This window comes from Lithobates pipiens, unplaced genomic scaffold (genome assembly GCF_037356315.1).
Source record: "Lithobates pipiens isolate NorthernLeopardFrog02 unplaced genomic scaffold, aLitPip1_a1.2 Scaffold_16, whole genome shotgun sequence".
In the NCBI taxonomy this organism is placed as follows: domain Eukaryota; kingdom Metazoa; phylum Chordata; class Amphibia; order Anura; family Ranidae; genus Lithobates; species Lithobates pipiens.
Window position 1 is genome coordinate 393,116,429 of NW_027507748.1, and position 27,498 is coordinate 393,143,926.

General features: G+C 40.1%; 1 protein-coding gene across 1 annotated transcript in view; it reads right to left on the reverse strand.

Moving 5' to 3' along the window:
* NXN (nucleoredoxin) overlaps positions 1-27,498 on the reverse strand; it is a 201,280-nt gene that overhangs the window by 14,775 nt on the left and 159,007 nt on the right. Inside the window, exon 7 of the mRNA XM_077482299.1 lies at positions 12,181-12,305. Within this exon, the coding sequence (XP_077338425.1) occupies positions 12,181-12,305 (125 nt within the window). The remainder of the gene's footprint in view (positions 1-12,180; positions 12,306-27,498) is intronic.

Below are 27,498 nucleotides of genomic sequence, written 5' to 3' on the forward strand. Positions count from 1 at the left end.
GAATATACGTTGGGGTGTTTACTTTCCAAAATGGGGTCATTTTGTGGGTAATTTCACTGTCCTGGTGGTCCAGGACCTTCAAAAGTGTGATGGGTAGGAATGAAATAAGATGTGTCATTTATGCTCCTAGAACGCCTGAACGTACTACTTCAAAGTTTGGCCCATCTATGTGGCCAGGCTGTGTAAAAGTCCTACACATGTGGTATCGCCATACTCGGGAGGAGTAGCAGAATGTATTTTGGGGTGTAATTTTTGCTATATACATGTTATGTGTTAGAAATATCTTATAAATTGACAATTTTGTGTAAAAAAAAAATGCGTTTTAATTTTTTTCCACATATTCCAAAAACTTCTGGAAAAAAATGAACCGTTCAAAAGACTCATTATGCCTCACAGATTATACGTTGGGGTGTTTGCTTTCCAAAATGGGGTAATTTTATGGGAAATTCCATTGTGCTGGTACTCCAGGGCCTTCAAAAGTGTAATAGGTGGTTGAGAAATGAGATGCGTAATTTTTGCTCATAGAATGTCTGAAGGTACTACATCGATGTTGGTGCTCTGTATGTGGCCAGGCTGTGTAAAAGTCTCACACATGTGGTATCGCCGTACTCGGGAAGAGTAGCAGAATGTATTTTGGGGGGTAATTTGTTGTATACATATGCTGTGTGTGAGAAATAACCTGATAATATGACAATTTAGTAAAAAAAAATAAAAAATCTTCATTTTGCAAAGAATTGTGGGAAAAAATGACAACTTAAAAAAACTCACCATGCTACTTACTTAATACCTTGGGATGTCTACTTTGTAAAAAGGGGTCATTTGGGGGGTATTTGTACTTTCCTGTACTGAAGGCCTGATCAGAAGTGATGAATTTTTAGTGATTGGCACCATAGATTGTAGACTCTATAACTTTCACAAAGACCAAATAATATATACTAATGTGGGTTATTTTTACCAAAGATATGTAGCAGTATAAATTTTGGCCAAAATTTATGAAGAAAAATTACTAATTAGCAAAAATTTATGACAGAAACGAAGAAAAAGGCATTTTTTTCACAAAATGTATGTTTTATTTATAGCACAAAAAATAAAAAACCCACTAGTGATTAAATACCACTAAAAGAAAGCTCTATTTGTGTGGAAAAAAGGACGCAAGTTTCATATGGATACTGTGTTGGATGACTGAGTAATTGTCATTCAAAGTGTGAGAGCGCTGAAAGCTGAAAATTGGTCTGGTCAGGAAGGGGGTGTAACTGCACTGTACTGAGGTGGTTAACAAAGTATTTGTTTAAGGGGGTGCACACTTATGCGACCATATTATTTTTGTTTATTTTTACTTCCCTACACCTAAAAGATTTCAGATTGTTGTTCAACTGAGTTGTACAGTTTATAGGTCACATTAAAGGTGGAAAAAGTTCTGAAATGATTTATCTTTGTCTCATTTTTTTACAGCAAAGAAACCTGACAATTTAACAGGGGTGTGTTATTCTCTAGGGCCCCTGCTTAAAAAAAGATATGTTTGGGGCTTCTAAGTAGTTTTCTAGCAAAAAACAAACAAAAAAAAACATGTAGGAGAGGAATGTCAGAATTGGCCCAGACTGGAAGAAGTTAAGGACACATTTACACATGTGCATTGCGGTAATGCACTGTACCTGTGATGGCGTATTGCGGTGTCATTTACATGACAACTGTGCTGTAATGCACCAAAAACAAACAATGCTGTGGTATACTGTGCTGTAAAAAAAAAATGCAGCATTCAAATTTTCATGCAACAAAGCCATTTATTTTGAATGAGCTGCTAACACGCCACGGTGTGAATGGGCCCCTAAAAGCTTTGAGAATGTTGCTTAAAGCTTGCTGACATATTTGTAAATGCTTTTTAATATTTACAAACTGATAATGAAAGATGAACAGTTTTTTGTACATTATATGCTTTGTGCGCTATGCTTTTTTCCTTTCTTCCATGCTGCTAAAAGCTATTTTACAGATGTTATAAAAAGCCAGTAGCAGGAGGTTGAAGTAGGTACGCAACGCTTTACAACATTACTTGGATAGTTCTTCACACTGGTATTTTTGCAGGTTATCAACATAGCTGGTTGCACTCTTCAGTACAGTTGGCAAATTAGTTGTGCACTGACTCTGGCAGTGAAGTCAATTTTAGTTATTGTAAAGGATGTGTTATTTATACTGGTGCTTGTTGGGTAGTGTAGGATCATTGGCCAGCAAGTAATAGGTGTTTGAGGGCGTATGCTAAATATAATGGTGGCATTCAAAATACTATATGTAGAATACTGTATGAGCATGGAAAAGAACATCTTTGCGATAAAGTGCTGGTGCTTCTCCAAAATTTAAAAATGGTACGCAAATTTCTCTAAGCCTGTGCCGCTTCCTTTCCTGGGGGTAGGATTTAAAGCCCAGGACACATTGGCACACTGCTTGTGCCAATTAATATAGGATAGTTTGACAATCAAAAAGTCTTTACCTATAAACGGCAATACAAATTTAAACTCCATGTTTTGGATTTAAGTGTCTACACAGTGAAATATGAAAATATTTCACATATTCAGCCAAAAAACTAGAATATAGTAATTACTGGTGACAATCACAAGCTTTAGCTTGACAGAGATGAAGTGAGGACACTGATGAGGAAGCTAAGCCCCCTGTTAGTCACATTGCCTAGCAGAGCAGCTTTGCTGTATAATCCTGAAATGACATATAATGTGCTCCTCCTATTTTTTTTTTCACAATAATTTCTCTGCAGTTGGATTGCACTGCTGAAAAGAAACAGATGTGAAAACTAATACAAAAATCATTCCTTTCCTGACTGAATAGCATGATAGATTACATGCATTGAAAAGGAAAGCAGATTCTTTTGCGCACAGCAGGTTTACAGTACATCCAGTCCTGAACACACCTCTTGTCTGCAGAAGTCTTCTATTTCAGCTTTAGGATATCAACTGATTTACAGCCACTCGTATTACTTATTTCATGAAACTGGGCAAATTGTGAAAAGGCTTGACACACAGTGGGCTTGATTTATTAAGGACCCGTTAACAACATAAAGCAGTGTGTGTTGAGGTGTGTTAAGAAGCCCATTTCAAAATAATTGGGCTGTCAACATATGAAAAAAAAAAAGGTCCCGTGTGATTTTTTTTAGAGTAGGGCAAAACATAGCATGTGCTGATTGTGGTTGAACTAGAACACAGGTGCATTTCAGCGTACTGTAGATGTTCATTGGGGTTCAATAAACTCTGCATTGAACTTCACATTGGGGAGATCCTTTTTTTATCACCGTTATTGCCATCACAAGAAATGTAAACATCGCCTGTGACAGTAATAGGCAGCGACAGGTACTCTTTATGGAGGGATAGGGGGTCTATAAGACCCCAAACCCCCTCCTCTGCACTTGAAAGTATTCCAAATGTCAAGACTGGTGTTTGATAACTTTCTATTAACTGGTGCCTTTAAGATGCCAGTAATCCAGGAAGTGATGTCAGGACATCACTTCCGGGTTACTAGATCTGCTAGTTACGAGACCCCAATGAATCGGCTTTGTTTGGATCTTCAGCCAGCTGGCGGATGTGCCAGCTGGGTGCTTGGGCCTCCCGTTGGGACGGGAGAGTGGCAAAAGGTGGTGGTGGTGGGATGTCCCCTCCCACTGTTTGTAATAAACCCGACCATCCGCAGCTGCAGGCATAACCCCTGTAAAATCCCATGAAGCAATATGGGTCTAGTTTGTGACTGACACCTATTTTTCTGAAAATACTGATATCGGTCTGCAATAACCTGCCTTACTGATGGATGATGATGGAGGTTATAACATGGTATAGGGCAAATGAGCTCTAAAGGAATACAGCATGTTCAGTTTTCAAAGTAAATTTTCGCTAAGCTTAGCATATATGTTCAAGTCAATCAAGTGCAAGCAAAAACCCAGTTGGCCGGGTCTGGTTTGACTCAGTTTGGGACAGACTGCTTCAGTCTCACCCAGGCTTTCAGAGAATCAGGTCCGTTTTTTGCATTCAACCTGCTGCTTGAACAAAAAAAAACTCGACCCATCTATGGCCAACTTTAGATACTAAAATTACTCTGCCCGTTTTCTTTCTTTTATTTAGCAGAAAACATTGCATTAAAGGTTTGCTCAGAGACCATACAAATCTTTCGGCAGTACAATGAAAGAGAAAAATATAAAAATATGAGAATAATTATAAATAGAGTTAAGAGCAAATGTTTACCATGGAATATTATTATTATTTTATATACTTATATAGTGTTCTCAATTTACGCAGTGATTTACAATTTAGTAATGATCCCCTGCTCTGCACTTATGGGCATAGATAGGACCGCACTGATGGTCATAGATGAGACCGCATTTATGGGCACAAATAAGACGGCACTTATGGTCATAGATAAGACCACACTGATGGGCTCTGATGAGACTGCACTGATATTGAAGTTTGAGAGGGATGGTGGGGGGTGAATTGGAAAGGCAGTAAGGGGGAAGGAACAGGAAAGAAGAGGAAGGGAAACAATAGACAATTTTTACTTTCAGAGGTAATTTTATAGAGGGAGAAGACCAAATTAATGGTCTTCCTCCATGTAGCCACCATTGGAGACGTAGGAGATGGCCGATGCAGTAAGATCTCCTTTCTTACATACAACAGGGCAGAGGTGAGAAAGGGCTTAGTATACCAATTCACCTCCACATGGCCCAACAGAACAGTGGATCAGGATGCAGTAGGAGATCACATGCTGACTATTTTCTTAACTGTTGAGATAAGATATCATGCACAAACTAGTATCCGGTGACCGATTTTTCAATTCATTCCAATTAGAAAAATGTGTACATTTTGTGTCAAAACCTTTATAAACCCCTGACTTGCAGAAAAAAAAAATCAATAAAGCTTAACCTTTGTGCAGTGGGTATAGAAAAGAATCCCCCCCCCCCTTTAAAATAATCACATTTTGTTGCTTTGCCGCCTGAAATGAAGACAGACACCGTTTTTGTTTTATCCAGATGTATTTACTCTGCTACTTAAGAATAAGTAGTTCAATTTATAACATCCAAGTGAAAGATATACCACCAACATGTCAGCTAAAAAAAAATGTAATAATTCAAAAACAGAATGACCGAGTTGGAAAAAGGTGTTATGGTTAGAGGAGACAAACTGAATTACTTGGCTCAACACCAAACAATATGTCTAGTGGAAATCCAATACAGCTCACCATCCAAATAACACCATTCCTACAGTAAAGCATGGAGGGGGTAATATCTTGGTATGTGGGTGTTTCTCTGCAGCAGGGACTGGAGCCCTTGTCAGGATAGAAGGAAAAGTGGATGGGGCAAAATACCATCAAATTCTCGAAGAAAATCTGCTGCCCTCTGCCTGAAAGTGCTCAATGGGAAGGAGGTTTGCCTTTCAACATGACAATGATCCAAAGCACACAGCAAAATGTAGAAGCCAAATATTTACTGCAGATTAGTTACATTTTGGCCTAATCTGATTTATCTTTATAACATGCATATATTTCTAGTAATCAGTGTAATATTCATAACTATCAGATATCCAGGAACTGACATACACAGACTGTATCTGTCTGCTAACGTGTCCACTGTACAATTGCGTCTCCCTTTCAAGTGTCATCAGTAAGCATGCATGTGCAAGTTTTTCTTCCTTTTTTCTTACAGCAAAAAAAATAAAAGAAAATAATGGGAGAGTTATGCCTAGCATCCTATATCTCCTACGGACCCCTGCCAATTATCTGTTGGAAACTGTCTCTGGGGCTGCTTGAGGAACCATAGTTATTCAGCTTTTTGACAGCTACTGTCATGGAAATCCATTCTTCTTTATAGCTGCAGTTTCGGTGTATAACCGTTCAGGGAACATAAGAGAGAGATAGTACCTATCCTGCACACACTGGAGTATAAGGGTGGCGGCACAAGATAACGACAAAAGGGAGCACAGATATGTTAAGTGGTTTCAATCTCTGCTAGTAAGTACTAAAGATTCCTTTGGCTTTAATGCAGGAATTCTTAGTTACCTCTGCGGGCTGAGAAGTGATCTGTCAAATGATGTAGATGCTGTACAGATAAAGATCAGGAAGGTGCACATCTGGTTTCAGGAATGCAGACTTTTGCCTCTGCTTTACAACTGTTTATACAGAAATTCATTTAAACAGCAAATAACTAAATAAATCTGTATGCTGAAGTGCCTGAGAGAATAAAATATCACGAATGTTGATATAAGGAACATGCGTGAATCTTGTGCCATTTTTAATTTTGAGCTTTGAAAAAGCAGCTTATAACCTTTTATGGAAAACTATGTACACCTCCTTATTCAAGCAAGATTCAATCATCTGCATATTGTTCCTTCTTGTGCCATTTTGGCATGCTATTGTTCTTTTTCCAGGAGTCAGAGCTGAACTATGCTTTGTAAATAGTTTATTTTTATTTTTTTTTTAAATAAAATGCTCATCCATGGATTTAATCAATTTCTTACAAGCAGTTCCTTGATTAAATGCTTCAGCCCTGGAAGATTTTGCCCCCTTCTTGACCAGAGCAATTTTTGCGATTTGGCACTGCATCATATTAACTGACAATTGTGCGGTCCTTAGACGTTGCACCCAAAACAAAATTGAAGCCTTTTTTTCCCCACAAATAGAGCTTTCTTTTGGTGATATTTGATCACCTCTGCGGTTTTAATTTTTTGCGCTATAAACAACATTTTTTTTTGAAAAAACTCAATTTTTTTACTTTTTGCTATAACAAATATCACCAAAAATATATTAAATTTTTTTTTCCTCAGTTTAGGCCGATATGTATTCTTCTACATATTTTTGGTAAAAAAAAACAAAACAAGTGTATATTGATTGGTTATTGCAAAAGTTATAGCGTCTACAAAATAGGGGATAGTTGTATGGCATTTTTATTATTATTATTTTTTTTTTTTTACTAGTAATGGCAGCGATCTGCGATTTTTATCGGGACATTATGGCGGACACGTTGGACAATTTTAACACATTTTTGGGACCATTGGCATTTATACAGCAAATCAGTGCTATAAAATGCATTGATTACTGTAAAAATGTCACTGGCATTGAAGGGGTTAACCACTAGGGGGCGATCAAAGGGATGTGTTCCCTAGTGTGTGTTCTAACTGAAGACGGGAGGGGACTGTGTAGGGGAAGAGACAGATTGCTGTTCATACTCTGTATGAACAGACGATCTGTCACTTCTCCCCTCAGAGAACCGGAAACTGTGTTTACAAACACAGATCCTGCTTCTCCGTTTGCCCCAAGCGATCACGGGAGCCCGGCGATGATCTCGACAAACAGGCAACTTCTCCTCCAGGAACAGGAAATGCACCACTACAAACGTGAAGTCCTACTACAGAACTTGTCAGTATTAAACATAGGAGAACATAATCTTAAACAAAACACAGTACATCACAAATGAACATAACAAAATTATGGGAATTTTGCTGTCCTGCAAGAATAAAAGAAGTTGTGTTTTTAGAAGTCTAACTCTGTTTTTTTCAAAACAGTCATCTAATCTAGGACATCTACCAGGTCTTTAAACACAAGATTAGTCTCATGGGGGGCCATGAAGGTCTTACTAAGGCAGGAAATGGCAGGATCCACCACAGGGAGTATCCATTTGCTCAAAATGCAAGCGTGAAATGATGATATCTTGTTCCTAAACTGGACACACTGGGGAGAGCAGCATCAGGCTGCTCTAATGCTAAGCAAGAGCACACAGCGTCTACTAAAATAGCAACAGTATCCTTTAATTTCTTTGGGGAAATTTCTTGGCTGGTTTCAGGTATTTTAAGGAGCCCATACTGGACAGCCTGGGGCCAGCAGCCTTTTGCGGCCAATGCTGCGGCTAAAAAAAATATCAGTTTGGGAGAGATTTCTGTACTAGGGGTGTCCTACTGATCCAATGCCTCCGAGGGCGAGGGATCCTTCTCTGCAATATCCGCCTTCTCCTAAAACATCTCATCTAGTTTATTGGTAAACTCAAAGACTGAAATTGGAGGACAGGTTGGAGGGGCACAGTTGTGACCCCTACTACGCATGGCCTCTATGATGAAAGCTATTCTGCCCATGAACTCTGACACTCGTCAGAAAATTACTCCCTAGAAAAGGAGGATGGTGTGGTTCACTGAGTGACCTGAGAAAGGCAGGGAGTCAGAATGGTACTAACACCTCCAAGGACCTAAAGGCTGAGTCTGAGCTACTGGGCTCATCAGGCTCCTTCCACTTGTGTTCCACCAAGTCTGTTACAACATCTTGCCTAACCACTGCGCAAACTGTGGGCACTATTTAAATACTGTATCATAATCGTACCCAGCAGGTATTCCTGATCCTCCACAGAAGTGGGATAAAGGGGCGGGGCTGTGCCTTGGTACAAGCACTTTTAAGCCACAATCCAGGAGTATGAAGTGCCACCACTCATTACTGTGCCCAGATGACCAGGGGATATGTATTGGTCTGCATCTTACATTTTCCTGGCTTTGCTGTTCATGAATGACAAACCCCCAATATGGTCTTCAGTAACTGGATGCTGTGCCAGGCAAACTGTGACTCTGGACATGTAGAGCACCCTGCACCAAATTCCATGTGTTGCACATCCTGTTAAGGTGAGGGCTCGCAGCAGGATCCAGTACTGAAAACAACTATACAGGCAAGCCCCACTTCTTTCATGTAGCAAGGCCTGTGGGATACAGTTCCTTAAGGCTCTGCTGAGAAGTCCACCAATTCAAAAAACTGCAGAAAAGATTTCCATAAAAAGAGATTATATATGGCTATGCATTCCCAGACTAACTGGTCTAAGATTGGTAGTATACAGCAGATATAAGAGCTGAGCATACTCTGCATCTACATATGGGAATGAGAAGGATTTCATTTCTAGACCTTTTTTTATGGTGTTTAATTTTCAGGAAAAATGAGGCATCCCCTTGTGTACTTTGTCAGCTCCTCCAGTAAGATGTGATACCAGATCCAGGTTTGGTTTCCTGTAGATTGCTCCACACCCAGAATACAAAACTGCCTAAACCAAATTCATCTCTTCCCAGAACACAAATGATTGATATTTTGGAAAGTATATCACAGGATGTGTTTACAGGAGACATGAAACTTCATAAAATGTTTTCATCACTCAAGTATTTTTATTTTAGAATGGCTGTTTGTACTTGCTTTATTAATAACTTTAACTATCAAATACAGAGAAGTCTTACAAATCAACACTGACCCAGTTGTTGTTACTGCTGTACAAAAAGTAATTTCAAAGTAAGTTGCACTCTAGACAAATGACCAAATAGTCAAAATAATACATAAATTATCGATAGCAACCAAATATCAAGAAAAGAATTATAAGATTGCAATAAGATGGTATAGGAGTCCAGTGGTAATGAACATAATAAATAAAGGGAACTCTGACAATTGGTGAAGATGTAAGGTAGAAAGGGGAACCTTAGAACATATATGGTATAGCTGTTGTAAGATAAGAGTATTCTGGGATAAGATAATGGAAATATACCAGGTGGTGACAAGAATAGGGTTAAAACCAGATATAAATATTGTGTTATTCTCCCTTACACCAAAAACAGAGTTCTTGCATCATAAGACTACAGTAGCAAAGGTAGTAATAGCACGTAAATGGAAAAAAACAAATGGTCCAACAGTAATGGATTGGGTGCGTGAGATGAGCAAAGTATACTATATGGAAAAACAAGAGAAGACGGTTTTATAGAAAATCAGATTTCAAGATATTGGAAAAAATGGGAGGAGTTCTGTACCTCAGGGAAATTGAAGGAAAATATTTAAGAGAGGGGAGAAGGGGGAGGGAGGGGAGTGTCAAGGGAAGGGAAAGGGAAAGAGAAAAAAGAAAAAAGAAAGAGAAATATGTAATTATTTTTTTTCATGAGGAATGGTATATAAATGTTTATATGATGTGAGATTTTAGATTGGATAAATGTTGATGTAATGTATGTTTTAAAATACAAATAAAGAGGAATTTTGAAACAAATAGTCAAAATATACCTGTATGTTAATGATTGTAAATGTCAAATTATTTGTAATTCTGTTCTGCTACTTTTGTGATTTACACACTCACACTGCATAATCAAAAGGGTGAAACCATTACTTTACACCTCAATTTTCGGTTCCGATTCCTTATACAAGACTGCTTTCACACAAAGCGTTGGGCCGTTAGCACTAAAGCGCTGCTTGTTTTAGTGGTACTTTAGCTCTGTTTAAGCAGTGCTTATTGGCCACTAGCGGGGTGCTTATAACCCCCAAAAATTTATTAACTCCCACTTTGCGGTGATTTCAAAGTGCTGCCCATTCAGTCTAATGAGCAGGGCATTTAGGGAGCGCTAAATACTGCGCTCCCAAACCCTTAACACTGCTGCAACCTAATGTGGTTGTAAACCCTATTTTACAACCTTATGCTACAGGTAAGCCTATATTAACAAGCTACCCAGAATATCTCCTAAACCTGCAGACCTGGAGATATCCCATGTCATCGGCACATGCACACTGGGGAAAACTAAAGCAATGGCACTTATGTGCCGCAGCTGCAGTCTCCGTGCAGTTACCGGCGGCTCCCATGTGCATGCGCAGGAGTGACGTCATTGTGGCTCTGGCCAATCACAGCACCGAAGTCACGATACCCGGAACTAACTCTGGGACATGTCTGCGGCCGGAGGGGGAGACAAGGTTGCATGATTTTGCCGTGATTTCAGGGAATGCCTGCGTAAATTTGAGGTCTATGGACCTCAACTCGCATGAAAGTCAGACCAAAGTAGCACAGGGACTACTCTGAATTTGGCACAACTTGAAGTCACACATATATGAATGGTTACCATTGGAAATCATGGGGAATGACTTGTCATGTGACTTTTCAGTCCCAAGTTGCAGGAAAAAGTTGAGAAAGTGTAAAAGGGGCCTAATACTGAAATCAATAGCATACCAAAATTACAAATTTTAAAACTAACTGTATGATTTAGGGTGTTTTTGACAATATATATTCTCAGTCAAATAAGGATCTGTTAGCTTTTCTACACAAAAAGCTATCAAGAGTACCTCACTGGGTCACTGGGAGTATATATATCCAGACCCTGTGTCATGTACAGTGGCAAAAAAAGTGAATCCCTTTGACATTAACTGGTTTTCTGCAGTCATTTGTCATAAGATGTGATATGATCCTCATCTAAGTCACAATAGACAAACATTATTGAATACACCCATTAAACATTACAGTGATAGAGGGAAAATTAAGTGGACCCTTGGAGTTAATAGATGGCTGAACCTCTTTTGGCAGCAATGACTTCAAGCAATCGCTTTCAGTAGCTCTGAATTAGATCTAAACAACATCCAGGAGGAGTTTTCGACTGTTACAAAACTGTTTTCGGTCAGACATATTTGAAGGCTGTCTGGTGTGAACGGCTCTCAAGGTCATTTCACATAATCTCTATAGGGTTAAAGTATTTGTATAGGCAGAAGTGTTTTTTTTTTTTACTTTACTGCATTCTACGCAGCAAGGTAAAAAAAACTTCTGCATGCAGCTTTCCCCGCAGCCCCCCTAATACATACCTGAGCCTGATCTCGATCCAGTGATGTGCACGAGAGCTGTGGGCTTTCCCGGGTCTCTCACCCCTGATCATTTCATATTCAGCAGAAGGAATGGCTGCATTGGCTCCCACTGCTGTCAATTAGAGTCAGTGAAGACAGAGTGGATGGCGGGGTGGAGCCCCAATCCTTGTGTTTTATGGAAACTCAGAGCAGAGCTCGTGAGCGAGCACGCATTAGTGCCCCAATTGTATGCGACTTCCAATAGGGGCACTCAACGGGGGGAGGTGGAGCTGGGAGCACCAGCGGGGGGACCCCAGAAGAAGAGGATCAAGACTGTTCTGTGCAAAACCATTGCATGGAGCAGGTAAGTATGACATGTTTGTTATTTTAAGAAAAAAAAAAACAAGGCTTTACAATCATTTGAAGGTCTTGGCTCTGACCAAGGTCATTCCAAAAGGTGCATTTTCTTTTTCTGAAGTCACTGTATATCTGTAGCCCAATAAAATAATCTATAATTTTTTATATCATCATGTTAACAAAACATTCAACAAACACAAAACCTTTGACATCACTGTTATAAATGCATTTATTTTTCTCCCCACTCACCTCTCCGGCTACAAAAAACAGTAGTGGTGCTTCCTCATCTTTGGCTTTATATTGTGCTATAATTTTCTCAGCTATGGGTCGAACAAGTTCTTTAGCTGCTTCTGACTCACCTTCATCCTCAGAGTCTAAAAGAATGACAAAGCAGTCAAAAGATCTGTGAAAACAGCCTTTATAAAGCACAAATCCAGGCAGACATACAAAAATGAATGTAGCCATATATACAAATTTAATTTAAAAACTAGTGCCAGCAAATGATTATTTGTGGCCTAAATTTATACTTGATAATAGAATGGGGATTACATATTTATCAGACATTCAGTGCAGAACTCAAAATCAGAAAATGCAAGAAACCTAGCAATAATCAAGTATTATAATAGCCCATTCACATCTACAGTGTTTTTTTCACATTACAGCATACGTATTAATGCACATTTACAGGTGTGCATGAATCCTTTAAATACACTATGAACGAAAAGTTTGTAAAAAAGGTGCATTATGGTATTAAGGTGTGTTTATTTTTTATATATATATATATATATATATATATATATATATATATATATATATATATATACACATACACACATATACACATACACATATACACACACACACATACACACACAGTGAATATAAAAGGCTACACACACATCCCTGTTAAAATGTCAGGTTTCTGTGAGTAACCGCTTCCCGACTGCCCCACGCCGATATACGTCAGCAGAAGAGCACGTACAGGCAGAAATACGCACGTTGCCCTTTAAGAGGTGGGGGGGGGGGGCGCGGAAAGCTCCGCAAGTCCGGTCACGGGTCCCACGGACTTGATCGCCTCTGGGATACCCACGATCATCTTAAAGGAGAGGAGGAACAGGGAGATGCTAAAGTAAACAAGCATCTCCCTGTTCTGCCTAGCAACAGTGACACTGATCTCTGCTCCCTGTGATTGGAGCAGAGATCCGTGATCTGTAAAACACAGCCACGCCCCCCACAGTTAGCAACACGCCCCTAGGACACACTTAACCCCTTCATTGCCACCTAGTGGTTAACCCCTTCACTGCCAGTGTCATTTACCCAGGAATCAGTGCATTTGTATAGCACTGATTGCTGTATAAATGACAGTGGTACCAAAAACATGTAAAAAATGTCCGATGTGTCTGCCATAATGTCGTAGTGATGATAGAAATTGCTGATCACTGCCATTTTAAAAATATTTTTTTTTTTATAAAAATGCCATAAAACTATCCCTTATTTTGTAAACGCTATAACTTTTACGCAAACCAATCAATAATCGCTTATTGCGATTCTTTATACCAAAAATATGTAGAAGAATACGTATCGGCCTAAACTGAGGAAAAAAATTGTTTTTTTTATATTTTTGGGGGGCATATTTATTATAGCAAAAAGTAAAAAATAATGTGTTTTTTTCAAAATTGTCGCTTTTTTGGTTTATAGTGCAAAAAAGAAAAACCGCAGGGGTGATCAAATACCACCAAAAGAAAGCTATATTTGTGGGGAAAAAAAAAAGGACGTCAATTTTGTTTGGGAACCATGTTGCATGACCGCGCAATTGTCAGTTAAAGCGACACAGTGCCAGATCACAAAAAGTGCTCTGGTCAGGAAGGGAGTAAATTCTTCAGGGGCTGAAGTGGTTAAACAAAACAAAAAAAAAAAAAAAAAAATAGACAAAGATAAATAATTTGAGAACTTTTCCCACCTTTAACGTGACCTATAAACTGTACAACTCCGTTGAACAAACAAACTGAAATTGTTTAGGTGGAGGAAAGTAAAAATAAAAAACGGTTGCATAAGTGTGCACACTCAACTAATCTTGTTGAAGCACCTTTTGATTTTTTTTTCTTTTTTTACAGCACTCAGTCTTTTTCTGTATGAGTCTATCAGCATGGGACATCTTGACTTGGCAATATTTGCCCACTCTTTCCAAAAACACTCCAAATCTGTCAGATTGCGAGGCAATCTCCTGTGCACAGCCCTCTTCAGATCACCCCACAGATTTTCAAATCTGATTCAGGTCGGGGCTCAGGCTGGGCCATTCCAAAACTTTAATCTTCTTCTGGTGAAGCCATTCCTTTGTTGATTTGGATGTATACTTTGGGTCACTTTCATGCTGAAAGATGAAGTTCCTCTTCAGGTTCAGCTTTCTAACAGAAGCCTGAAAGGTTTTGTGCCAATATTGACTGGTATGTGTTCATAATTCCCTCTACCTTGACTAAGGCCCCTGTTCCAGCTGAAGAAAAACAGCCCCAAAGCATGCTGCTGCCACCACCATGCTTCACTGTGGGTATGGTGTTCTTTTGGTGATGTGCAGTGTTTTTGCACCTAACATCTCTTTTGGACTTATGGCCAGAAAGTTAAACTGAGGTTTCAACAGACCATAAGGGCCGGTTCACACTGCAGGCGATGCGAGGCGACACCGACTTGCCTCGCGGCGACCTGCCGCGACCTCAGCGGCAACTTGCAGATGACTTCTGTATAGAAGTCAATGCAAGTCGCCCCGAGGTTGCCCGAAAGTAGTACAGGAACCTTTTTTCTGAGTCGGAGCGACTCGAGTCGCTCCTCTCAGAACGGTTCCATTGTACAGAACGGGGGCGACTTGTCAGATCGAGGCGAGGCAAGTCGTGTCGCCTCGCATCGCCCGCAGTGTGAACCGGCCCTAACACATTTTCCCACATGCTTTTGGGAGACGTCCGATGTGTTTTTGCAACATTTAGTCGGGCTAACATAAGTTTGATAGCGATTGCCTAATTCTGAACACAGCTACATCCCCAGTTGTAAGAGGGTGTGCACACTTATACGACCACATTATTTTAGTTTTTACTCCCCTCTAAAAGATTTTAAGTTTGTTTTTCAATTGAGTTGTACAGTTTATAGGTCACATTAAATGTGGAAAAAGTTCTGAAATGATTTATCTTTGTCTCGTTTTTTTTTTTACATCACAGAAACCTGACATTTTAACAGGGATATATCCATATATATTAACAAATCATTTCTACCCTTTAGAGGTTATGGCTGTAAAGAGGAAACTAAACTGATATGAAAATGGAAACTTTAGTATAACATACAAGAGTACTTTCTAGTGCTAGATCTCACAATCGGCAGGGAAACAGGAAACAAGAGAAACATTTCCCTTCCCAGGCTAAACACCCGCTGCTTCCCATGAATTAATAACCTGCCCATAACAAAGGAAGCACATTATAACACCCCCTTACCCTGTTACTCTAGAAACTAGCATCATTATGGATAACAAACAGCAGCAGAGGAAGCCGTTTTTACAAAGCGCTCTGCTGAGACACCAGCAGTGTGAGATGTTTACTATGGTTTAACCTCCAAAATCAGATTAATGTCATACAGAATCTTTCTCAGTAAGCTTTGTTCAGGGACAGTTTCAGAGTTTGGGGATGTCTGCAGCATACCGAAAGCATTTTTACAATACAGCTGTCTGTGTCATTGACGTGCTCTGTCACTGAGACCTACCGAGCTGTCTATTCACTTCCAATCTGAAAGCTCTATGCACTGGTGATGCACGGCTTGCCAGTTCACATAAATGTGCATGAAATGGGATATCAATTGGAATGTTAGGCCATGGCTGTCTGTCCAACCCCTCCTAATCAAACAGTAAAAGCAAATCAGGGGGTCATGTGCCAAAAGGTGCCTTTTTCTTTACAATAACCTTACAGTCCTCAACATTATTATGCTTATCAGTATTTTCTAGACCCGTCCTTAAGTTCCATCAGCAAATCACGGTATCTGCACAGGCAGCTTAATTACATTGCTGAAACACTGACAAATGTGGTGATGTGTAATCTCATGTGTGTTTTCTGTAAAACGTGAAATACATTAATAGCCTAGCAACAAGGATGTTTTTTGTGCTAGTAAATTATATATGCATATACAATGTATAAAGATTATGCAGCTTGGGCAACCATTTACAGTCACTTAATTTTGGTTGAGGTAAGCCATTGGAGAACCCTATGCATAAAATATAAGTTTACAAGATGATATACATTAAAAAAATCAAGTCACAATACCACACAAGCCCTGTCCAAAAAATGATCACAACTTCGACATGACCTTAGACTCTTGTTGCTAGAGGATTTTTAAAAAGCATCAAGATGATTAAAAATTATTATATACACGGGAATAGAGCTGGCAAGCTCCTAGCACACAATATTAAAGTAAATAAGTACAAAATGAGAATCCCATATATAATACACACAGGAACTAAACAAAAAGAATACCATCCACAAAAGATAGCAGATGCCTTTAGCTTCTACTATGGGTCATTATATAACAAAAGATGACTCTCATACACATCAACCAAACCTAGAAGCAATCAATAGTTTTCTAGCTTCTATATCTATACCTAAACTAATGCCTGATCAACTCCATTCTTTAAATCTACCATTCACAGAAATAGAAATCCACAAAGCTATTGCAGCACTTCCTTTAAACAAATCCCCAGGCCCAGATGGTTTTAGTGGAGAGTATTATAAAGAATTCGAGACTCTTCTATCCCCACATTTAGTTCAAATCTTTAATGATGCCACTGCCTCTGCTTCTTTTCCTCCCGAAATGTTGGAGGCATTAATTGTCACTCTGCCAAAGTCAGGGAAGGATCCAAACTTACCTTCGAATTTCAGGCCTATCTCACTCCTCAACACCGATTTAAAATTATATACCAAACTAATACCCTTACGACTGGTTACAATCATCCCCACATTTATACATCCTGATCAAACGGGGTTCACCCTAGCTAGACAAACATCGGACGCTACTCGAAGGTTGGTAAATATCATCCATATGGCTGAGGTGCAAAGGAGGCCTTCTCTGCTTTTGTCTTTGGGTGCAGAGAAGGCCTTTGACCATATACATTGGAAGTACCTGACCAGCGTATTAGAATCATTCGGCTTCATTGGAAGAATTCTTACAGCTCTTATGGCATTGTATACCAAGCCATCCGCCAGGGTGTATGTGTCCGGAGTTTTGTCTACGCCCTTTTCAACATCTAATGGCACTAGGAAGAGGGGGCCCATTATCCCTATTAATATTTAACCTTTTAATGGAACCCCTAGTCATATGTATCAGAAACCACCCACATATTAAAGTATTTCCTGGTGGCGAAGGGTGCCATACCATTAGCTTATTTGCTGATGATATAATCTTGATCTTGATAGATGTGGAATCTTCCCTGGCTGCAGCACATGACACTTTAGCTATGTTTAACCATATATCTTACTATAAAGTTAATGACAGTAAATCTCATATACTGGGTCTAGGTATCAACCAAGCATTACAAACTAAACTTGAAAAGCAATACCCTTATTCCTGGAACACTAAAGGAATACAATACCTAGGTATTATCTTTACAGCAAATACAAACCAACTGATTGAAGCAAATTACACTGCATTTCTCAATAAACTCAAATCCAAACTACAATCCCTATCCAAGATAGAGCTGACATGATCCAGCAGATTAGCTGCCTTCAAAATGACAATTCTACCTCAATTCATTTACCTGTTCCGAGTTAGGGGTGCAACGGATTAAAAAACGAATGGATCGGATCGTTCCTCGGATCAGAGTCACGGATGGGATAATTTTTTGGATCAGCAACTAATAATTGAATTTGAAAAAACCGGTTGAAATTCCACCACCATATAGTCCCTACTGTAATATAAAGAAAGAAAAAGAAGAGAACTGCGCAATCCCTAATACTTCTATTAGGATGTAAACCACTCTACCTTAAAGAAGTGTATCTTGTGATCTATTATTCTAACACACCAAACTAATGACTAAATAAACCATAAGGCATTACTTATAACTAAATACAGTAAACATATATATTGCCCCTCATAGGTTATGAACCAAAAGGAAAAAAATGTACAATTCTAAGTCAGCGATTCAAAAACAAAAAACATATAAAGTAGAATCAAACAGTACTGAAAATGTATGTGATAACATAAAGTCCATTAAAAGTCCAACTGGAGAAACACCCTGTGTAGAAGGGATCTATTCAATCGTAAAACTTTTCAATCAACGTGAAGTAAAACCAGGTGCACCTCCACCAGACAAGTAATAATAGCCCCTTACCAGACGTCCCGGTAGGGAGCGCTTAATCACAAAATGGGTCTGAAGATGGATCAAACTTGAGCCCTCCAAATGGAACACTTTTACGTAGGGCAGGTTAGGAGATACGCCAGTCATAAACCATCCAGCAGGGGAAAACGCTGTTTGAAGCGGGACTCAGATGTGTAGCAGGGTGTTTCTCCAGTTGGACTTTTAATGGACTTTATGTTATCACATACATTTTCAGTACTGTTTGATTCTACTTTATATGTTTTTTGTTTTTGAATCGCTGACTTAGAATTGTACATTTTTTCCTTTTGGTTCATAACCTATGAGGGGCAATATATATGTTTACTGTATTTAGTTATAAGTAATGCCTTATGGTTTATTTAGTCATTAGTTTGGTGTGTTAGAATAATAGATCACAAGATACACTTCTTTAAAGGTAGAGTGGTTTACATCCTAATAGAAGTATTAGGGATTGCGCAGTTCTCTTCTTTTTCTTTGTTTTTATATGTATATTTCACTTTGGGTATATATTAGAATTGCTGCATCACACATTTTCATTAAGTATACACTGTAGCGCAGATTTTCTCTTCCTTTTTTCCCTACTGTAATATACATCTCCCCCACTGTAATATTGGCTCAGCATGGCTGGGTATTGCCAAGTTGTTGTATTGGCAGGGTATGGCAGAGTACTGGCAGAGTACTGGCAGAGTACTGGCAGAGTACTGGCAGAGTACTGGCAGAGTACTGGCAGGGTATGGAGGGATGGCTGTGACTGCACTTGTCACAGAGCAGCACTGTGGGCTCTACAGATGCAGACCACAGCGCTGCTGCCATCCGATCTCTCCCCTACACTGTACAGATCTGTACACAGAGGGGAGAGAGGAACTGGCGTCATTATGACGCCAGTTTGTTTACAAGTGATCGCTCTGTCATTTGATGGAGAGATTACATTGTAAACGTCGACGGGTGCACCAAAATGGCCACCGCTTCGGAACTAAGTCGAAGCTTCTGCCTTTCCTAAGGCCGAGACCGCGGATCAGTGACGATACGTCGCACCCCTATTCTGAACACTTCCTATCCCTGTCCCTTTTTTTTTTTTTTTTTTTTACCAAAGCCCAGTCCAAGCCCAGTGATAAACAGCTTCTTATGGCAAGGGGAAAAGGCCAAAAATTAATCAAATCAAGAACGGTTGGAGGTATAGGACATGTTCTCCTAAAAGACTATTATACAGCAGCGTCCTTAGCCCAAGCCAAACAATGGTTCTCACATAAAACTGCTGTTAGGTGGCATGAGCTAGAAATCCACCAATGCCCCTATAAAAACCCCCTTGATTTACTATTCGCTGCTAGATTCATGGCCAAACCCCCTACAAATATCTCTCTACCTATGTCTGCAACTATACAAGCCTGGAAAATCCTCTTAAATACCCCAATAGGTGATACGTCCTCAAAATCTATTCCTTTGTCTATACCTAGCTTACAGCTCCTGATCTCAAACCTGAGAATCAAACACTGGATATCCATAAAATCATCAAGGTCACGGATTTGAAGATAGGCCCAGCAACTGAAACCTTTAGAGCATCCCAATTGGAATTTGGACTGCCCTCAGACGATATGTTCACTTATCGCCAAATTTCACATCTACTTTCATCCATCCCTGACATATTCACACATATCTCACAAGTCCCACTACCTCAGTTAAGGGAATTTCGTTAATGTATAACACTCTACACCAAAAATCAATCTTCACCAAAACCCCCTTTATGAGATCATGGGAATTTGACCTCTCGACCTCATACTCCAATGACCAATGGATTAAAGCAATTACATCTACCTATAAAACCATCAAAAGCGCTAATTTGTGGGAATTACACCAGAAGTTACTGCTGAGGTGGTATTTAACACCCACAAGAATTGCAAGTTTTACGCCACACGCTTCACCACTGTGTTGGAGAAACTGTGGCAATAGGGGTTTAATAATCCATATTTTTTGGAATTGTCCAGAGCCACGATCTTTATGGGCCGCCATATTTAGAACAATAGCCAACATCACATACATTACCAACTCTCAAAATCCAGGATTAGCTATTTTATTTTTAGGAATAGAAGAAATCCCTCCCCTATTAAGGAAAATCGTTTTCCCACATTATTTTAAGTGCCAGAGTAGAAATAGCCAAAGGTTGGAGAAAAGTAGAAGCACCAACCATTACAGCAGTCTTAAAGCGGGATTGCACTGTGGAAAAAAATATTAAAAGCCAGCAGCTACAAATACTGCAGCTGCTGACTTTTAATAAATGGACACTCACCTGTCCCGGGGTCCAGCGATGCCGGCATCTAAGGCATCTAAGGCCGATCGATCGCTCGGCTCTCGGCTGCTGCCGTCACCATTCTAGGTAAGAGAATCAGGAAGTGAAGCGCTGCGGCTTCACTTCCCGGTTCCCTACTGCGCATGCGCGAGTCGCGCAGCGCAATAGGAATTGTTCGCGCTGTCTCTGGGACCCGTGTGTGTCCCAGCAGAGAGCGCGCAGGGATAGGAAGAGGCATAGACTCCCGTGGGAGTCTATGCCCAGAAGTGGGTGTAAATACCTGACTTTGACAGGTATCTGCACCCCCCCCCCCCCGAAAGGTGCCAATTGTGACACCGGAGGGGGGTAGGGTTCCGATCAGCGGAAGTTTAGGGTGGAACCCCGCTTTAAGGACATTGCATTTACACATCACATATGAATTCATGTTTTATACATCACAGGGTAAGCACCAAGCATCATATCAAGACTGGAAGGCATGGATGGACTGGTATACTAAAAACAAAGTTTGATTATCACACTGTTATGTTTATCTGGGAAAAACTCTCTTGTGGTTGATCTCATCCAAACTCTCTACGTACCAACGTTGTTAATAACGTAGCTACATAGACAAGATGATCAGATTCTCCACTTGACAGGTTGATATGTTATATAATTAGTATGTTAGGTAAGATAATGCTAATATTATCAGGGAAGGGGCTCGATCTCCTCCTCCAGAAGACCCAGAGTGTTCCCATGAGAGGCGTCTGGGTGGTGATTTCTGTGCTCCCGACACGAAGAAGACTCACAGCCAAATACAGTTGATTTTCTCTTATACTTTTTGCACCTAGAACTCCTGAGATATACAAGCTGGACTTTCTTTTATGTAACCCTTGACCTAGGAGACTACCACAATGGATAAAAATTATCCAACGCCATACTCAAACTATGTCATACTATACTATGTACGTCGGTTAATGTTAATATTTCACCTTTGTGTAACTTAAGTGGAAAATTTCAGTAAATTTTTTTGAAAAAAAATAAAAAAATCAAGTCACAGATTTACTTATCCCAGTTAAAGCAGACCTTCACTCTTAACATTGACAACTTTTAAACCTTATGCTGCTAGCATTAATAACTAGGAAAGTATATCATATTTACTTGTTTTAAACTGTTTTGTATATTTCTTCAGTTACTTCATGGATTCTATGCCTAGGCAAATTATGTCATACATCCCAGGAATCTTCAGGAGGGTTTTTGTTTTTTTTGCTAAGCACACCCTCCTGAATGCATGTCTGAGCTAAGGGCAGATGGAGCATTGGAAGTAAATGCTACATGAATCATCCACCCTTACTCAAGATGGCCACAGTCAGAAATGTGTTTTCAAAGTGGTTTCTCAGCACAATAAAGTGCAGAGACATGAATGGATGGATAGGCAAGTCTGCTTTGAATTTTTAAAATGATTTAAATAGCGTCTTTGGTTTGTGGTGCTCAGATGCAATGTAGTTCTGCTTTAAGGCACTGGAAATTCTTCTAGACCACATCAGTGTCACATCTTGGGAGGAGCTGAATACAGCCACTCTTCACCTAACCTATCTAAGAATTCTACATAGATTCGCAAGAAAAATGGTCCACCACCAAAATAAAAATTGTATTGACCTTGCATGTACTTGGAAATTAGGGTTGCGCAGATACCGAGTATTTGCAGTAATCGGTACTTGTGCAAATGCACCAATACCTGAAACCAATACTTTCAGGCTCGGCTCTTTGAGCTGTCAGTGGGTCTCCCCAGCGTTAAAGAAGTCCGGTAATCGGAGCTGTCAAAAAAAAAAAAAAAAAAAGTCGGCAATGTTTATTACCAACATTGCTCAGCCCTGAAACAGTAAAATAAAAAGAAACATTGGGAGTTATTTACGAAAGGCAAATCCACTTTGCACTGCAAGTGCACTTCCAAGCTCTAAATCTAAGGGGTAGATCTGAAATGAGTGGAAGCTCTGCTGATTTTATCATCCAATCATGTGCAAGCTAAAATGCTGTTTTTTATTTTCCTTGCATGTCCCCCTCGGATCTATAGCGACTTTACTTCCAAATGCACTTGCAGTGCAAAGTAGATTTTCCTTCAGTAAATAACCCCCATTGTTTCTTTTTGTATATTTCTATTTCTTCATCTGCAGATCAAAGGGATGAACAAATGTTCCTCTGTTTAACCCCTTAATAACCATTAATGTACTTTAATCAGCTTTAATCAACTCCCTATTATCCTCCTCCATTTAATTATTTTCCTGCTTTTTTTCTTTTGTTCACGTCTATTTTAAACGATTAAAACTTTTTTCTTTCCTTTGTTAGTGATTATTTTTACACATTCATTTTTATATATATATATATATATATATATATATATATATATATATATATATATATATATATATATATATATATATATATATATATATATATATATATATATATATATATATATATATATATATATTATCCACTTTAGGACCGCCGCATGTAATTATACGTCGGCACAATGGCACAACCACGTACCCGTACGTGCCTGCCTTCCAGCGGGTGGAGGGTCCGGTCGGACCCCCTCCCGCTGGCTGCGGCGGTCCATTTCGCTTCAGGAGCGATGCGGGATAAGGGGATGGCCGTTGGTTTCTGGCCATCCCCTCTCGATCGCTCCTGGCGAATGAGAAGCTTCCCCCGCCTGTGTAGTGTAAACACAGGCAGGAGGAAGTGATGTCACTCTCATCGAGGCGGTCTTTTTGACCGGACAGCGATGAGAGAAGACATCCTAGTAAGTGCACCAACACTACACTGACATGTAGGTACACATAGGCACACTTTTCACCCCAGTCACCCCCTGATCTCCCCCCGATCCCCCCCCCCCCAGTCACAGTGTCACTGATTGCAGTGATCATTTATTTACTGATCACTGCATTTAGTGTCAGTTGTAACTGTAAAAAGTGTCAGGGCAGTTAGTGTTAGGTCCAGGGTAGCCCCCTACCCCCCCCATAAAGGTTTAACCCCTTGATTGCACCCCAGGTAAACATTTTAACCCCTTTTGCCAGTGTCACTAAGCGATCGTTTTCCTGATCGCTGCATTAGTGTCACTGGTGCCGCTAGGTAGCTAGTTATTTTTTAGGTTCACCGTCAGGTTTTTTTGCGTTAGGTACCCCCATATACTACCTAATAAAGTTTTTAACCCCGATTGCCCCTAGAGTTAACCCTTTCACCAGTGATCACCATATCAGTGTCACTGGTGACGCTGGTTAGCCAGGTAGTTATTTAGGTTCCCTGTCAGGTTTTTATATAGCGTCAGGGACCCCCATATACTACCTAATAAAGGTTTCAACCCCCCTGATTGCCCCTAGTTAACCCTTTCACCAGTGATCACTGTATAAGTGTTACGAGTGACGCTGGTTAGTTTGCTTTTTATAGCATCAGGGCACCCACCATTTATTACCCAATAAAGGTTTAACCCCCTGACCCCCGGCGGGTGATATCAATTAGGTTTTAGGGTCAGATAGGGTCTGCGTCACCACAGGCAGCGCTAGGTTAGTGCCAGTACCGCTAACACCCACGCACAAAGCATATACCTCCCGTAGTGGTATAGTATCTGAACAGATCAATATCTGATCTGATCAGATCTATACTTGCGTCCCCAGCAGTTTAGGGTTCCAAAAAAACACATTGTTAGCCCAGATACATGCTAGCACCTGCGTTTTGCCCCTCCGCCCAGCCCACCCAAGTGCAAAATCGATCGATCACTGCCACTTACAAAACACTTAACACATAACTGCAGCGTTCGCAGAGTCAGGCCTGATCCCTGCGATCGCCAACAGTTTTTTTTGGTAGCGTTTTATATTTAAATCCTGAAGGCGGTGCTTGGTTTTCGGGGTCCTATACACGGCTAGGCTCCCAAAAAGTCCCCCACATGTGGTATCCCCATATTCAGGAGAAGCAGCAGAATGTATTTGGGGATATAACTTCACATATGCCCATAGCATGTGTGAGCAATATATCATTTAGTGACAACTTTGTGCAAAAAAAAAAGTTTGTAATATTCTCACAACTTGTGGCAAGATATAAAATATTCCATGGACTCAACATGCCTCTCAGTAAATAGCTTGGGGTGTCTACTTTCCAAAATGGGGTCATTTGGAGGGGTTTTGTGTTATTTTGGCATTTTATGGCCTTCAAAACTGTGATAGGTAGTGAGGAGTGAAATCAAAAATTTGCACCCTTAGAAATCCTGAAGGCGGTGCTTGGTTTTCAGGGGTGCCATACGCGGGTAGACTCCCAAAAAGTCCCACACATGTGGTATCCCCGTACTTAGGAGAAGCAGCAGAATATATTTTGGGGTGCAATTCCACATATAACTATGGCATGTGTGAGCATATATGGGCTGACATCCCAATTCAGTATTTATCAAACACTGAGCACAAGTCACTTTAATCTGTTTGGGGTTTTTTCAAGATTTTTTCGATTTTATGGACATTATTATCACTACTTGGAGATTGTTTTTTGCACTTGAGCACTAGCACTTTATATTGTATTTTTATTAAGTTTGCACACAATTGTGGACATTATTATTTTTACAGAAATTGGATTTAACAGAATTTTTTTTTGGACTTGAGCACTAGCACTTTATATTGTATACCTATTAATTTTGCACATTTATATGACTAATATTGTGATGGTTATAGATATGGTGAATTTTGGTCCTTTTGGACCTTTAATATTGATTTGATAAAATCCGATAAACTTATGAACCGAAGACCAAGTCGCGGCCTTACAGATCTGAGCCATAAAGGCCTGATGATGCACCACCCAAGAGGCACTAATCGCCCAGGATGAGAGTGCTCTAACATAAGAAGGAAGGAATAATTTTCTTTAAGCTGAAGCTTGAACAGTCACTTGACGAATCCATTAGGAAAATAGTGGATTTTGACGCTGCCTGTCCACATCTTTGGACCTTCTGGCAGTACAAACATCTGTTTTCCCAACCTGAGCGGTCGCCTGATAGTAGACTTTGATCACTCTTACTACATCAAGGCAATGTAGTGCCTTCTCTTCCCTAGATTGAGGCTTTGGGAAAAAGAAGGAATAAGAATATCTTGGTTTAATTGGAAAAAAAAAAAAAAAAAAAAAAACTGTTCCCACTTTCGGTAGGAATTCATGCAAACTACCTCATCCTTATGCATGATCAAATATGGCTCTTTACAAGACAGACCCGCTAGTTCCGATATTCTTCTAGCAGAAGAAATGGCAACCAGAAAGATTATCTTTCTCGTCAAAAGGAACCAAGGAAATTTCTCGTAAAGGCTCAAACGGCTGATTTAGCAAAGCCGATAAGACCAATTTTAAATCCCAATAATTTTAGAGGTGCCTTTATAGCGGGATTAATCCGTGTTGCCCCCTGAATGAGCCAAACACCAAGAGTGGGAAGCAAGAGGCCATTGAAAAAAACACTGACAAGGCTAGCTTCATTTCAGATCCCATATGCAGGAAATCAGGGATCCTGCCTATGATATACTTCCTGGGGTGCCAAACCCCTGGATCCACACCAAGAAACATATGCCTTCCAGGCACTATAGTAAAATGATTCTGGAAGCCGGCTTCCTGGCATTAATCAAAGTAGAAACTACCGAAGGAGATTGCCCATGATCTTTTATAGAGTGGGATTCAACAGTCAAACCTGTTAAATTTTTTGTCCGTAAGGTAGGATGAAATACGGGACCTTGTGCGAGAAGGTCTGGTTATAATGGCAGAGTCTGAAGGACTCCTACTGCCACCTTTATAATCTTGGTAAATTAAGATCTTCTGGGACCCACTGAGGCCACCAGAATCTCCTTCCATTCCTGCTTAAACCCGTGGAGAAGGCGTGGAAGTAGCAGAACTGGAGGAAATGCATAGATCAGTGAAAACTGATCCCATGGAAAGGCTAATGCATCTGTTCCGCCTGCTAGCAGATCCCTAGTTCCCGACACAAAGTTGTCGACTTTGTTGTTGAATCTGGACGCGAATAGGTCCATGTCTGGAATACCCCATTCCTGACATATCGCTAGGAAGATGTCGGGGTGAAGAGATCATTCTACCGGAAATATTTGTTGGTGACTCAAGTAGCCCGCCTGCCAATTCTCTATTCCTGAAATGAAAAATTGCCGATAGACAAGGAATGTTGTGTTCTGCCCAAGCTAGAACATTCACCTCTTTTTAGGCTGAATGACCTCTCGTGCCCCACTCAAAAACTGTGCGTAAGGGACGGCCTCGAAAAGGAGGCCACCATTAACCCTAACAATCTCATGCACAGCCAAATGGAAGGATTTTTTTTTGTTTTGATAAGTTGAATTAGTCCTACAATGTAACAGATTCTTGTCTGAGGTAAGAATACCTTCTTCTGTATAGTATCTATAACCAGCCCCAAGTACTGTAATCTCCTTGGTGGTTTTAAGGAGGATCTTCCTAGGTTGAGTATCCAACCCAGAGATTTCAGGTAGTTACAGCTGTGATCAGACTCTGGTTTAGAACCAAGAATGATCTATTAAAAAGTAGATCTTCTAAATAGGCTAGGGCCATTATGCCTTGAGCCCTTAATGTGGCTAAAGGAGGTGCCAGAATCTTTCAGAACACCCGTGGTGCTGTGGCTAAACTGAATGGCAGGGCCACAACTGAAATGTTGATTTTATATTTCAAAACACATTTCTGGTGAGCGGGAAAATTTGGCACATGGAGATATGCATTTTTGATATTGATAAAAGCCAAAAAATCTCCTTGCAGGATGGACACAACCGATCGGATTATGAAAGGATCGGATGTTTAAGTGCAGATTCAGATCTTCAAGATCTAGAATGGGTATTACCTCTCCGTTTGGTTCTGGAACCGTAAAAGGTTTGAGCCAAACCCTGTGCCCTGTTCCACTAAGGGAACCTCTGATTTC